Source organism: Eulemur rufifrons, chromosome 2, assembly GCF_041146395.1.
Source record: "Eulemur rufifrons isolate Redbay chromosome 2, OSU_ERuf_1, whole genome shotgun sequence".
Lineage (NCBI taxonomy): Eukaryota > Metazoa > Chordata > Mammalia > Primates > Lemuridae > Eulemur > Eulemur rufifrons.
Window position 1 is genome coordinate 63029633 of NC_090984.1, and position 16780 is coordinate 63046412.

At 30.6% G+C, this 16780-nt stretch overlaps 1 protein-coding gene across 6 annotated transcripts in view; it reads right to left on the reverse strand.

The window, feature by feature from the left end:
* Positions 1-16780, reverse strand: part of NOVA1 (NOVA alternative splicing regulator 1) — a 146133-nt gene that overhangs the window by 18367 nt on the left and 110986 nt on the right. For 3 of the 6 annotated variants that reach the window (XM_069463874.1, XM_069463867.1, XM_069463889.1), the window contains exons 3-4: positions 13063-13229; positions 5464-5535 (exon numbers count right to left, since the gene is read on the reverse strand). In XM_069463874.1, coding sequence (XP_069319975.1) covers positions 5464-5535; positions 13063-13229 — 239 coding nt within the window. Of the gene's footprint in view, positions 1-3624; positions 3652-5463; positions 5536-13062; positions 13230-16780 lie in introns of those variants that run through there. The other 3 variants (XM_069463881.1, XM_069463898.1, XM_069463906.1) reach the window with 2 other exon arrangements.

The window sequence follows — 16780 nt, forward strand, 5'->3', positions numbered from 1 at the left end:
CTCCAGATCCCCACGTGTGCCCCATCAACCGAATCCAAACATAACAGAGCAAATTCCTTTATTACAAGAATTTGTTCTGTAAAATTTGGATTCAGTCAAAAAGCTGCACTCAAGGATGGCCACATGTGGCCCCAAGGACACAGGTTCCCCATACAACAGCTATAAAAGAGCTTGCAGAAGTACATTCCCTCTCTTCGTTTCTTCTGCCATTGGGAACACAGCGTCCACCCTTTTTTTGCTCTTCTCTCTTCTGCCATGTGAAGATAGTAAGAAAGCCCTCATCAGATGCCAGTACCTTGATCTTGGACTTCCCAGCCTTCAGAACTGTGAGAAATAATTTTCTGTTCTTTGTATATTAACATCTCAGGTACTCTGCTATAGCAGCACAAAATGGATTAAGATAATAGTAAATCTGTCTTTTATTGGAGACGTAAATTTTGTAGATGTCAACATATAAAAGCCAAGGTATTAGATGAGGAGAAAGAAAAGTGTAGACTCAGAAGAAGTCCCAAGTATTGAGACTTGGAGCACACCAACATTAAGTAGATGGGGTAAGAGAAGGAAATAGCAACAAATTGCGAGAAGAGGCAAAGTGGCACAATGGAGGAGGGAAACCAAGAGGATAAAGTATCCTGAAAGCCAAGTAAAGAAAGTTTACCAAGGAGGTGGAAGCAATAAATTGTTCACAAATATTGCTGACAGGTCACAAAACAAGTAGACTGAGAACAGACTACTGGAATTAGCAATGTGGTCATCACTGATGTCCTTGTCATACAGTTTTGGAGCAATGCTGGAGGCAAAAACCTGACTGAAATGGATTTAGGGACGGGAAGACAGAAACTGGGAAACAAAGAGTAGAGATAATACTTCTGTGAGTTTTGTTACAAAGAATAGGGTATTAGCTGGTGAGAAGAAACATTAGAAAAAGTTTTGTTTGGTCTTCTAAGATGGGAGAAAAAACAGATATTTGTATGAGGATGGGAATGACCCGGTAGAGTGAAAACACTTGAAAGATAAAGGAGAGAGAAGGTAGAATTGCTGAAGGAATATCCTTGAATAAAGGAAAAATGATGAGCTTTACTGTACAACTGAAATGACTGGTCTTAGGAAAAGAGGAAATCTACCTATGGTAATTGATGAGAAGGCAGAATATGTGGGTATAAATGCTGGTACATTAAGTATTTGTTGGTGTCGGTCTGTGGAAGTTCTCTTGATTGGTTCAATTTTCTCCGTGAAGTAGGAAGTGAGGTTATTAGCTGGAAGAAAGGAAGAAGCAGGAGATATTCGGGGGTTGTGGTAGTGTCAATTCTTACATGGCTCCCATCATCTTTACCCCCTGATGTTACAATCTGTATAATCCTCTCCCCTTCAGTGTAGGTAGAACACATGACTTGTTTGTAATCAACAGAATATGGCAAAAACGAGGAGATGTCACTACCATGATTCAGTTACGTTCTAGTGCAAAGGAGGTGAGAAAGTAATTCGTATGATCTGGTTCAATATATAAGACTCCATCCTTCTATCACACAATGGAGAGAGATTCTCCTCCTGGCCTTGCCGAAGGCAAATAGCCAACCTGTAAAGTACCTGTGGAGAGGGACATGTGGCAGGGAACTGCGGGTAGCCTGCAGAATCTGAAGGCCAGTATCCAATTGCCAGTAAAAAGTCAGGGCTCTTAGTCAAAACACTGAATGCTGCCAACAACCTGGATAAACATGGAAGAAGATAAGTCTCCAGTCAGGCCTCTGGATGATAATCTGCCCTAGCTGACACTTTCACTGCCATATGAGACCACAAGCAGAGGACTCACTGGGCCTGCCTGGCTTAAGTTGTGCCTGGGCTCCTGACCGACAGAAACTATGAGAAAATACATGTGTATTGTTTAAAGTTTGTAGTAATTTGTTATACAGCAATAGAAAACTAATACAGAGTTGAAAAGAGAGGAGAACTTGTGACACTGTCATCTAAAGAATGTGAAAGTGAATGGGCTTATGACTGACAGGATTGAGTCCATCTGAGATTTGTGGCCATGAATTTAAAGTGAGGTCACATTTAGTTTCATTTTTATGCAACCATAGCAAGGGTACTATATGAGTTACCTATTTTCATGTGTTTTATACATTTTGATAAATGTTTTTATATAATTTCAAATTCATCAGTAAATAAACAAATGTCTACAGAGCACATATTTTTAAAATCATTCTTTTTTTTCTTTTCTTGAAATTTTACAAAAATTCCAGGAAAGCTTACAACTAGGAACCTAAAATTAACACCGGAATTTAATTTTCAGTACTATTGATTGATTTACAAAAACATTTTGCTGAACCTTAATGAAGATTGAATAATTTAGTACAAGTAACTAACTGAATGCTACTGGTTCTGTTTTTTTTTTTTTTTAGGTTTTCTTAGAAAGTTTAAACATGTTGCTTTAAAGAATCTAATTCTATTTGCTATATCTTTATATTTGTTTTATATTTAAAATACCGTATGGAGAAAAATTATGTTCTAGATTGTTCTAAGTATAGTTAACTAATTCTTTATTTTTTATGTCAACTCTATGAGGTGCTATCATTTGAATTTCAAAGATAGGGAAACTGAGACTCAAGACTCAGTTTCTCAGCAAGTAAGTGGCAGAACAAGGATTTGATCATAGGCATATAGACTCGTCTTAAATTTTAACCATCATTTTATAAGGTTTCCCATATGGTAGTCCTTCAATTTTAAGGAGAAAATTATTATGGCACAAAACTGTAGTTAGGGTCTGTGAGTCTGACCTGCGGAAACATGTTAAAAACACTGAGGGGTAAACAAGTAAAATTCAAAACGTACTAAAACATGTAATCATTTTTAACAGAACAGAAGATATTTTTAAATGTTGGAAATGCAGATCAAACTTTCTCTTTCAAATGTTTTCTGTGCTTTTTACTTTTGGGTTTTCTGAATATTGATGGTCCATTAGTTCTTTTTATCACAGTTTGTAACACAAACTATTTATTTATTCTAGAAATAGAACTCAATCATAATTCATTTAGTTAATATAGATGAAAACACAAATGTTAATCATCTGGAGGCATGTTATATTGGTTTATAATAATTTAAATGGAAAAAGTTAATAGTTACTTTTAATAGCAGAGGGTGTCATATTAGCTATAATACATAAACAATAATTTTAATCTAAGACAAAAATCTCTGGCTTTGATCCATTTCTGCCAGTTGTAAAACTAGAGACATGCCTGCTAAATTGCTAGGTAAGAATAAAACTAAACGTAAACCAGTTATGAAAGTAATTTCTTATACGTTTAAAAGTCTATTTTAATTATGACAAGTTGAATATTATCATATTGGAAGGTATTTTCCCATCTTGGTTACACTTTCAGATACAAGCCAAAATAGTGAAGCTAAATTAATCAGGACTATCCACAAAAAAAAAAATGTGAGCTGTGCAATCTAAAGCTCAATGAACAACAAAAAACACGTTTCCTTCTGTCCTACCACAGGATTAGAATCTACTGGAAAATATTGTAGGGAAAAATTACAAGCTACTAATAATATGAAAGATTGGTGATAATTATAATTCTTTCAAAGAATTAAGGATTTTGTTTTGTTCTTCTCTCATATCTTGCATCATGTTATCCAGAAGATATTATGCTTCTTGGTATAAAAACAGAAGAAAACAGAGTATAAGTAACAAATATAACAGAGTGCAGTAGAAAGAATATAAAATCACAAATTACCTATTATTTCAAATTAGCAAAATATTAGATTTGGCAGAGTTCAGTGAATGTAGTAATATATCTATAGGGCAAAAATATCAGTAAACATAAACATATAATTAGCCTTAGCCTTTTAAGAAATCATTTTATAAAAATTTACATGCTCATATAAAAATAAGTGAAAGAAAATACAATTCTAACTTCAAAGACAAAATTAATAAGATGGTTTTCTTTTCTTGACCCAGGATTTTTATTTTTACTTTTTACTTTGAGAAAAATCATTAGTTTTATTTTTATTGCTGTTGTGCTCATTTGTCTTTTGTTTGGAAAAGAAAGAATGATGTAGTAGAGGAGAAATAAAAAACAGAATCAGTTGTTTTCCCAATAGTTTTCTATACCATATAATTAAAGCTCATGAAAAAGGTATGTAGAGTGAAATGTATATATGCTTTTTAACTTCATGATTTGTAATATTAAGCTTGGTTCTCACTTTATGTAGTACCATTTCCTTCAAAGAGAAGTGTTGGGTTTCATCACTAAAGATGTGTAGTTTACTAACCAATGTATTAGGGCTAAAATGTGAGCATTTTAAAGTACTTTTGTTTGAAGGGAACATTATTGCATAAAATGAAAATCAAACTCCTTATATAAAAAATCCTAAATGTCAGTTTTGTTTCCAATTATTATATTAAAAATTTTCCTGAGGTTACAAATGTATTAGAATCAACAAAGGAGGAATATAATTCTGATAGTCTTACATTAGGTAATATGCAAAAGCCACATTTAATATATTTAGAAAATTAGTCAGTTATATGAAAAATATATTAAAAAGGTCAGCTTTATTTAATATTTAAATAATCCCAAAAGGCCCTGTATTAGTAAAGAAGTGAAAATATTAAAGAAAATAACATTTCTCACCTAAATGAAGCTCAACTCAGACAAAACGAAAATGTGTTTAATCATTTTAATAAATATATTATTCAACATTTGTCAAGTTGAAAGTACAGTATGGCTCTGAAGTACATAAAATATTTTAGATAATCTCCTTAAATTGGCAAAAATAACTACACTTTTGAAGAATGACCTCTAAATACTTAGAACCAAAACAATCATCAAATGAAACTAATAAAATATATTCTAATTGTAAAGTTTGCCACTCCGGCAATAAAAATGCTCAGAATTTCTTAAATACTAAGACAGTACCATCTCCTGAGTTGTTAAACATCATGAAAATTATCACAGATACCAATTTTCAGTTACTTTTAGATTGCTAGAAATGCTTTTCAGCAATAGTTTTAAATTTTTTACATTATAAGAACACATCTCAAATAAAAAGCAAATAAAATTGCATTCACTTTTAAAGATATACCTTTGCTCAATTTACACATTTATTTTTTACATATATGATATCCTTAACTTACATACCAAGAGTCCTAGGAAGATACAGTAAGGGAGATTAAAAACACCAACTAAATAAATAATCCCCAGAGTTACATAAAGTAGTCACAATTTTAAAGGAAAACTCCAAAATTCTAGTTGTCTACCATCTGAATATATTTTTTGTTACCTAAAATTAAAAATGCATATAGATTTTTAGGAATAACTGATATTTCTTAGGCTATTTGGAATCTGATCTTGGTGTATACATGTGAATGAACGAATAAATCCTTAACCCACCATTATCTTTTTCTCCAGTTTGCAGGCAATCACCCGTGAAAAGTATGGTGTAGATGACAGGATGATACTGTACCTGATTAGCTCTGGAGGTGGTCATGGGATCAGATGGAGAGGACTTGGTGGTAGTTGGGGAAGATGGCAATGTCTGGGAACAAAGCAGTTCAGGAGCAAATCAACCTTTATAAGCCTTAAACTGATTATTTAAATAAAACAAAATAAAATAAAATGTAATATAACGAGAACAAAATCCTATGAACAAATTTTTCTCCTATTAATTCAAATTTAATGGAATTTAAGATTAATTAACTAATGCGTGTAAATATGCATGCATAAGCATGTAAAAATAAATTCATGACTTGAAATCATGATGGTGACTGATAAAAATTCACATGAGTACTAAAGGTATTCTGACCATATTCATGAATAGTAGTCTCATTTCTTTCCCGCTTGTTTTCTTGGGGGAAAAGAGATGTCAAAGAAAAATTCAAGAAGTTCAATGAGTAAACTGAAAGAGTCATTTTCCTATCAATGAATACAGTCGGAGATTTGAAAAAGTGGTGAGATGAAGTTTACTTTGGCATAAAAGTATCCACCTACTTAATATGTTGAACATCACCAACAAGTTGATTCCACATGAATTTAGGGATCCATACTTAAAAGCAATTAAATTTGCAGTTCTGAGTTCTTAATATCACATTATCTTCTAAAATATTAATTTTTAATAAATTTAGAGCCCGTCTGAAAATGTAAACATTAACTTCATATTAATAAACAGGTAACTAATGATATTATAACAAATTACCATAATATTTTTATCATTTATGCTAAACAGTAAATTTAATATAGATGAAGAGTATATTATAGTATCATCAGCCTGTATTAAAACTAAACACACAAAAAGTTAGAAATCATTTATTGTTCACTTCATTTCTAAACATATATATACTATATATAAAATATGTTCTATGAGACCATATATATGTGAACAATTCATTAAGATATTTTAAAAACTTCTCATGTCTAATAGAATAACCTTAAAATGTAAGATAAGTTTTTTTCTTTTTTAAAAAGTGTAGTAAATTCACTTAGCAAAATAGCATTGCTTATGTATCATACTCAATAGATAATATTTCTTAATAGGTGAAATGGGGTAGTATACTATAGAGACAATTGTATATGAATATTCTGTTTTATATTCATACATATATCAAAATTACTCAGATATGAGCAAAAGCATAACTTTAAAGGTTCAGCAGTATCAGGAAAAGTAGATGAAATTACTTAAAGTCATATTTTTGTATTTAAGATTTCAAAAGTTCTAATTTGGGCTGAATAAAGCAGTTAAGAGTAAAGGAAAGGGTAAGAAATTTACAGGCTCATGGTGAACTCATTCCCCTCCATTAACAAAATAAGATTGGTTCCAACTTCATATCATGTTTTATGTACTCCACTCCTCAAATAATTCCTGATTCTTCTTAAGTAAAACCTAAGATACTTTGAGAAAACCTAGACTTAGTGGTGAATCAAACCAAGATTTTTATCAAATCAAATAAAAAAAGGGAAGAGGAGTTATAGTCAGAAAATCTCAAAGGATTTAAAAGAAAGTTTCAAATCCTTTATTTTTTAGTTTTGCTCTTTGTAATTAATTCTTGCCATTTCTACAGAGAGACTTCATGTTCAGTCATTAAAAATTTCCCTAATATTTTCTTTTCCACGTAATACTACACTGAGACATATTCTAATGACTTCATGTAACTATTTGTTCTATAAACTGAATAGTAAAGGTTTTATTTTCCCACCGCTGGTTACTGTTATTACACAGTATACCTTGGAGGAGTTAGCATACATTTAAAAATATGCTCTGTACTATCAGATTGATAATGAAGTTACTGACTAAACAGATGTTAAATAAATCTAGAAGCCATTTATCCCAATATGAGCTCAATACAAGTTCACTGATCTACAGAAGAACAAGAGTCTATGTGTGTTGGGCTCTTCTATTTCCATAAGGATAAAATCAATCTGAAGTACTACAGTTTTACTACGACACCCACCTTGTCCTAGATACAAATTCTCAACAAGGTCTTTATAGCAAAGAACTATGTGGAAAAAGTAGTACTATCTATCAAATGGCTCAGAATTTGTAGTCACTTAGATGAATATGATCTTTTGTCGATTTTTTTATTGCCTTTCTTTTTGCTTGGTATATATATGGAATATTTGACATGTATTAATAATTGATACCACTCACATTCATGAAAATTGTCCTCAATAATTCTGATGCTATTTCTTTCCCACAGGAATAAATCCAATAGGTTTAAACTTCTGGATAATATTAATATATTTAGAATAATTCAAGTTTTGGTTATTAAACATTATAATCTGATGAGAAGTTACATTTTAATATATTAAATAAACAAGTGAAAATTATGCAATTTTGTTTGGGCTTCAAGGGATAAGATTGTTGAAATGTCACAGTATATTGTCTCTAAATATATTTTCTTGGTTTAAATTCCTTAAGTAATGAAAATGTAATGAAATAAAGATGTGATGAGTTTTCTAGATATTATTCATATAGATACTTTTAAGCACAAAACATCTCCTGCTTCACAAATTCTATTTATAATAATAAAGATATTCCAGAGAGTTTTCACTTCAGTTGATTTTTCAAAAAATACTAGGAGGAAAAAAATTGTTCTCAGAAACAGATAAATATAAATATATTAAAGTAATACCTTTAATTTAAAAGATTATATTAATTAATGAAACAAGTATAATAGTTGTTCTCAACCACATAGATAAGTGGAACAAAAATCCATAAGAAACAGTTCATTGTACAATATAAATGTACATTGTTTCCTTAATATTTCATAAGCAAACTAAATCCATTTACTGTGCAAAGTTAATTAAAGATTAGTGGTTTCAAGTTAAATACCCTTTAATAAAATTTCCTGTATACATCATAAAGATGCAATTAACTGAGTATCCACACAACATCAAATATCTGATATATTTGTTATAACATTTACAAAGCACATGCTCCTCCAAAAATTAATTTCTTATACATTTTTCAAATATTGAATATGAAGGACAGAATCATTTTTTAGCACCACTTCCTTTTTCAAATGGAAAAGTATAATTTTTTTAAAGCTACACAACCTGAATGGCTGTTTAAGAATTCTTTAGACATTGAAGGCTGAGATGCTTATTGCAGATTTTAAAGCATTTCAATAATTTTAAAATAATGGATTCTTTGGAATATAAAATAGTTTTTTATTTTTAAAATCAAGCACTTAACAGTAGGTATTTAGTTAAATACATATATAACTAGGCTTCTGGAGATAAAAACTTAAGTTATTACAAATTATGGGATGAATTCTTGTTAACAAGGGACAATTTCGCTGGGTCAGAGAATATTATTATAAATAAAGTTTATAATAAATACAGCTTGCTTTTAAGCAAGTCTACAGTAAGAGACTGTCAAGAACTTCTAATATTTATAGATATAGCAAAAACAGCAATGAAGACAAATTCCAATTGTAATTCAAAATTTATTACTAACTGAGTAACATTACTTAAGTAATCACCTTCCCAAACCCGTTTCGAGTTCTGCTCCATAAACCTGTACACTACTCCATTAAAAAATGAATAGAATATTTTAAAATGTAATTGCCATCTTTAGGTTTTCATTTCTGAAAAATATCCTCCCTTTTTCCAACATTCGAACTATCTTCCAACATCTGAACTAGTTAATTCATAGTTTTCTTTTCCTAATAACAGCTGTACCTACACACATTCTAAAAGTCTGTTTGGATTTTTTAACACAAAAAAAGACCAAAATGAAGAAATGACTTCTTTTTTGCAAAGCCTTCCAGGGAAAGTAAAAAGACTCTTTTGGAAAATACCAGGAATAATCTGTAATCCATAGAATGTCTCTTGGCCAGACAACCAAAGCTCTCCACTATCTGACTCCATCCTATCTAACGTTAATTTCCTCTAAACCCCAATATAAATATTACACTTCTGCTGAGACAGTGTCTTTACTATTCAACAAATATGATATTCATCTCCCCAAATCCATATTTTTTCACCTTCTTAAAATAAGCTTTTTTCTTTCTTCTCAATTTCTGTATAATCTTCAAGGTCCAGTTCAGTCTTCACCTATTTACAAGATTATTAACTCACTCTAGTCTCCTTTTCTTTCATACTCCTCTGAACTTTTATAGTATTGTTTATACTGTAGTTTTGGTAGATAAATACAATTTTACATTTTTTGTTATTTTAAGCACTTACCTCACCAACTAGTCTTCAAGGGCAAGGGCTACAATTTTATATTTTGCAATTCATTAAGAAGACATTTAATAAATTCATGATTGAATGAATGAATAATGAATAAATAAATTAACAAGTACTATCTTTGCCAATTAATGTAAAATTCTTTGGGCTAAATGAGATTTGCTTGATATCTTGATTTAATTTTAATACAAGAGAATTCTTTAAATACCCATAACCACCTCTTTCTTAATGTAGCTTTTCTTAAAATATATTTGTGAATTAAGGAATGAATATTTCTTATATATGAAAAATATCTTATATATGAATCTTATATATGAAATTAGATATAAGACTGCCAGGCTAGATTTCATCATTCTACTCTATGATTTGTGAGACCAGTATGCACTTACTTTCCTAAGAAACTATAATTTGAGGACCCATTCAGTCAATAAGGTAGGTTTCATTTGGGTAGAATGTTCTGGTTCATGTGATTTTACTCAGTTACCAACAGTACTTAGATAATACAATTCAAAATACAATAGTTTATTAGGTCCATAATAGATGGTGTGAAATGATAACTTTTAAAGCAAGTCTTGTTTAGAACTAAATTTGACTTTCTCTTTTAAGTCTAACTTACATATAAACTGTACGTTTAAATGAGCATAATCTTAAAATTATCAATCAAAAACAATGAACAAATTTAATAACTGAAACAAAATCCATAATTTCATATTCAACATGAATCCATTTCAATGCAGAAGTTAGATATTCTGGCTCCAGCATTTTTTAAAATCAGTTTTATTCTTTAAACAATCTTACCTAGAAGAAAATTATTAATAGAAGGTTTTAAAAAAATTATTTTAAAAAATTAACTTTAGGACTGAAGCTCGAACCAAATGTAATTGTATGTCCTAGTCAAGGGAAAGACTATCACTTAACAAGAAACTTTATTACGATTGTGTGTATCAAAACCTAAAACACATATAAAGATCATACAAAATATGCTATCTATTCTACTGTAAAATGATTTATTTTAGACATAATTATTTTATACTGAATAACAGCATCATTTCTTCAGAAATAAAATCATGGTTATTTAAATTTATATATTTCACTCACTATTTAGAGAATAACAAAGTAAAAAGTACTACAATAAAAACCTAGAAAGTTAGAGAATCCCAAACTTAGGGCATAAAAAATTCTGTTGATCTATAATATCTTGGAAATTATGTTCCATTTCTCACAATTTTTCAAGCAAATTTTTCAATTTTTATATTACAAAGGAAGTGCTTAATTCTTAAATATATTGTCCTACTAGATTTATCATTCTCTTTTTGATAAATTATTTAAAAAAATACTCTATTTCACATACATTATTAATCACATGAAAATATTAAATAATTTACAATTTTAATTCCATGAGTTTCTACAAGGCTTACAAATGAACACAATTACACAACACTATTATTTTTAACACTTATCTTAAATTGAAGTGACATCATCCAAAAAGGCAAATAAAAATAAAACAAATATTTTAAAATTCTAGTCTTCATAAATCTATACTGACACTGGATATACGATTGCCTGTAAATCTCATATTGTCATATATAAAACTGGAATTTTAACAATGACTCATTGACCATATTTTTGTGGTACTAGCTATTTGTTCTTATAAAAATAATAATAATCATTAATTAATATCATTGTCCTGAACAAATGCCAGTGATATCATACTACTCAAACCACATTTTATGTTTTACTTTTAAAAAAATCAAGATGTTCAATTCACCTCTATCCCTAAATGTTTGAACTTTCTCACAGAAGTTACAAAAGAAATGGAAGAACAGGATGAATTAAGGCAGAAAATCAATAGACCTTATACTTCAGTGCTTATTCTGTAGATTCTTAGCCCCAGATAATTTTAACCCAGAGGTCTTTAACTAAACTATTACTTTTAAAATCCGGATAAATTCATGGTATCACTTTCAAGTAATCAGTCTTTAAGCTACTCTGTGTATTCATCTAGTATAGATAAAATAAACACTTCAAAACTATAAATGGCTGTAAAGAATAAAAAAATTCACTGATGTTTACAACTTTAAAATATTTATATTCTTCCATGTATACATTAAGGGATACTGCTTTTAAAAGTTATGAAGGGTATGCAAATTGAACAATCTGACATTGACAAAGAATATAATATGAATGATTTTATATGGAATAACAGCTACCTACTCATGATTTAAACATAGAGGGATTTTTTAAAAAGGTAATTAATAGAAAATTGAATATTAGCTTATAATTTGAAAATATAAAGCCTAATTATTGATTTTACATCATATTTGATTAGCCAGCTTTATATTTATCTATATATTGGTAAAATTATAATAGATTCATAACACTGTTCAGTATAAAAATATTTTTTCAATTCAGAAACATGAAATTAATAAGACTTTGAGCTACATTTCAAATTTATTACAATGAACATAAATATTCTGTAAATAAAATATTCTGTGAATTAATGAAGAATAGTACATTTCTTTTGGAGGCATATTCTATTGATAGTAAAATTAAGTCACAAATTAAGAGGCTGATTATAAAAGGGCAAAGGTAGAAACAATAATTATGAACATAAAGATTCAAATAAATTTATAGATGTAAGAGTTTGTGGTGGAAGAAACCACCTTATTTATCATTAGTGTCATTTTTCCCCTATATCATGTCAGCCATTACGCAATCTTAAAAACTCACATTGGTTTTTATCAAGTAAAAATTTTTTTACAGAAAATCCCATACATTCAAAATGAACATTAGTCCTTAATGACATATATTTAAATACTACACAAGTTATACAAAACATAATAGCTGATTTATAACAAAGGACTGTATGCTAGGTACACAAATTTACTTATACATATTTTTTAATAAAAAATGTTGAACATGACAATTAAATTAACAAAACAGGAGTCTATATTCATCATAACTATACTGAAGACTACAAATATCACTAAAAATAGGGTATTAGAAATTTTGGGGATATCATTTCATTTTAATTTTATATTTTATTTAAAAGTGATATAATTTAAAATAGATTAAATTTCTATATATTAATAAAATTTGTGTCTATAAATTTTAAAAAGGGCCATCACAAAAAAAAGAGTCACATTAAGTGCTCCTAAGTGTAACACTAATAAATGAATAACTTAATTTATCAATAAAAAAATTGATCAATCTAAGGAAAAGAATTTGATAGTCTTTAAATAACTGACAACTCTGGTAGGTTTAGGTATGCTTAGGGAAAAAAAAACTTTTTATTCTAAGACTTTAAGGCTTCTTTGGTAAGGAATTTATACTATGCTGTGGATATTTCTCTTTGATTTCCCAGCTAAACACTCACTTGTTTGATGCGATCTGGATTAACGGTGGTCTGGGGTTGTAGTATGCTGACAGGTTCTGTCTTGGCCACATTTTGGGGCATTTCTCGAATTTTTTCTGCAATGAATCCATGAACTGCATTCAGTGCTTCAACTGTTCCCTGGATCAAGCACACTCGCTCAGTAGTACCTGTGAATAAAAGATTATTTTTCAGAGAACATTCCTTACTTGCATTTTTTAAAAAAACTATGAAAAAAGGATGACACAATGATGCCAATAAAATAATATAAAATATAGAACTTTAAGTTAAAAATGTTCAATTGAACCAAACATAAAAAAATACATACATGTCCCTTTTTATCATTCTTTTCTAATTGTTTTAGTCTCAAAAAAGACTTTTGGATTCCAGCACAAGTTCTGAGCAAATCACTCATTCATTGGTGTAACAAATACTTACTGAGTGTTTACAAAACAACTTAGGGTTAGAAACTGGTAACACATAGATGAAAATCGATGGACCCAGCTTTCAAAGAGCTTACTCTTTAGGGAGAAAAACAGATACCAAGTCAGATAATTTTAAAAAGGTATAATGTGAAAAATAATGGAGGTAACATGGATGGTAAAGCTATCATCTTGTTTATCCTCCTCTTCCTTTAATCATAGCAACAATCACTACCTGATATTTTATATTTGTTTTTTTTTTTTTTTTCATTTTTCCACTACAATGTAAGCTCTATGTGGACAGTAAATTTGTTTTCTTTTGTGCTGTAGTATACCCAAAGCCAACTATAGCCCCTGGCACATAGTAGGGACACAATAAATATTTGTTGGATAGATGAATCAATGCTGCCTTACTGAAGATATAATTTTAATAAAAAGACAATATAAGGGTTCAAAATGAAATTTAAAAGTAGTTATGGGCCGGGCGCGGTGGCTCACGCCTGTAATCTTAGCACTCTGGGAGGCCGAGGAGGGTGGATCGCTCGAGGTCAGGAGTTCGAGACCAGCCTGAGCAAGAGCGAGACCCCATCTCTACTAAAAATAGAAAGAAATTATCTGGCCAACTAAAATATATATAGAAAAAATTAGCCGGGCATGGTGGCACATGCCCGTAGTCCCAGCAACCCGGGAGGCTGAGGCAGTAGGATCACTTAAGCCCAGGAGTTTGAGGTTGCTGTGAGCTAGGCTGACGCCAGGGCACTCACTCTAGCCCGGGCAACAGAGTGAGACTGTGTCTCTCAAAAAAAAAAAAAAAAAAAAGTAGTTATGAAACTTGAAATTTATGAATAATTGATAAAGGTATTATTTGTCTCATATCCAGTGAATAAAATGTAGATATATGATGCCAGACAGGACTAAAATGAAACTGTGTGAAGGCAATAAAAATAAATAGTTTTTCAGACTATTCTGACGCTTATTGTAGCAGCCTGGTATTTAACTGTAACCTCAGTGTCCCAGTGCAACAACAGTCCCCACCTTTTTAGCACCAGGGATGGGTTTCATGGAAGACAATTTTTCCACGGATGGGGTGCGGGAGGCGGAGCTCAGGCGGTGATGTGAGGGATGGGGAATAGCTATAAACACATTCTCTGGCCTGCCTCTCACTGCCTGCCATGCACCCCCTCCACTTCCTAAGTTTCATGGAAGACAATTTTTCCACAGGCAGGGGTTGGGGATGGCGTGGAGCTCTGTGGCCCGGGGGTTGGGTACTGCAGCAATACTACAAACTCACTTTTCAGAAATAAATATTTGTTTTCTAAACAATTGTAAAAAAAAAATCAAAAGAATTGTATTTTAAAATTTGTAAAAATTTTTTTAATTAGCATGAACATTTTCAGGTGATACTTAAAATAATAAAAATTCAAGTCTATGAAAAATGTTTCCTAGGTTGTATAAAATATTTCAATAGAGAGCAAAAGTATAGCTTTCATTTATAAGAATGGATAAAATTCGAAAAGCACAATGTGAATTTGTGGACTTAATTTTTCCTGTTTCTCTTTATCAGCTTTTCTCATTCTTATCTATCTTGATGTATCTTTGTGGTTCTTGAGTAAAATGATCTAATTTATAGGGATACTCTAGGGAGTCTTTACAAGGTTGTATCAGGTGTCCAATGAATAACTACAAAGGATGGGAACTGATCAATGTAGCTAATGCACAGTGTTCTTATCCAGGTCAGCAGACAACACAAAACATAGATCAGATTGCATTCCTGCTTTTGAAGACAAATACAGAGTGCTCTTTTGTGGACAAAACAGCTGAACTTAAACAGTGTAAATTTTTTTTAAACAAAACAGCACCAAGTAACTAAAGAGATAATAAATTTATGTTGTCTTGAACTTCTGGTTTGACATTATACATACCACGTCAGACCTCACAGTAAATCCAATACCCTTCAGATTGTATAGACAAACAGATAGTAAATGGAAATCACTGAGCCATAAAGAAATATGATTGTCTAAAACTAAATTTCATATAATGGCATTTATGAGACACTTGAAGATAGTTCAGAGTCACAGTTGCAGAACATATTCTTTGAGGATTAAATTATATAATTTCCATTACAACTATCACTACAAAAAAGAGAAAGACAAAAGGAGATTCTACATCTACCACCGGGAAATGCTGCAATCCTCAGAAGCAACGCTGTCATATTCTTCTACTGAACTCTAATGGCCTTTTCACTCAGATACACAAAACCATAATTTTTAGAAGAAAGTCACAAAAAGGAAGACTGTCAGGTATATGATCAAACTGTAACAAAATGAGCCTATAAATCATTGAAGTTGCTATTTTTTGTTTTTTAAAGGCTTTTAGGCTCCATTAGTACACCAAACTGCCAGTTATTTAGCATTTTATTTGTTTAACGGTAGCATTTACTTCTCTTTGCAATAGACTAGCAACAAGAACTGAAATTCAGTTACATAAAAGTACATGCTCATATTTTGTATAATGTAATGATTCAGGTATATAAGACATCATTAATTTTAAATTGCACTTTTACAGGAGAAATTATAATAACTGCAACAAGAAGGGTCAATGTCAAATACATGCGGTGACATTTGATGGCTTTAAGTTTTGATTTCACATATAATATCAAATAGACAGTTTTCTAAAATTAGATATAATTATCAAATAGGTTTCATAGGAAATTTTTTATATAAATTGCATAAAAACATACTCTCTATGTGCTACTGTAACTTTGGACAAATCACTTAAAAAGTTCCTGCTCCTATCTAAGGCAGTCCATCACTTGTGCACTGGGCTCCACCCCCTCTTACCTACCAAGTCCACTCTTTTTCCAGTTATCAGACTTCTTTCTTACATCATAATTTTTTCTATTGGATCATTTCCACCACAAGAAAACATGTTATAATTCCTTCAATTTTTAAAGACATTGACAGAATTAGAAAATTAGCCTTTTGCAAATCGAATGAAACAATTGATTCAGGCAAAGATCATAAATGGATAAAGTCATTAGATAAACGGTTAATGGGGAATTTTCAATGGAAATACCAGAGTGTCACCAACTGACTTCAATGATCAACATTAGCATGATGAAAAGTATGAAAAACAAGTATCACGTGTTTCTTGATGGATGGAATGTGATGGAATACAAGGCACACAGCACCAATTACGAAGTAAGTAGCTGAACCTAAATCTAATCAAACATTTAACACTACATTACAGTTTAGAGATTAATACTGAAAACAGAGAAATAAATGACACCATAAGGAAGC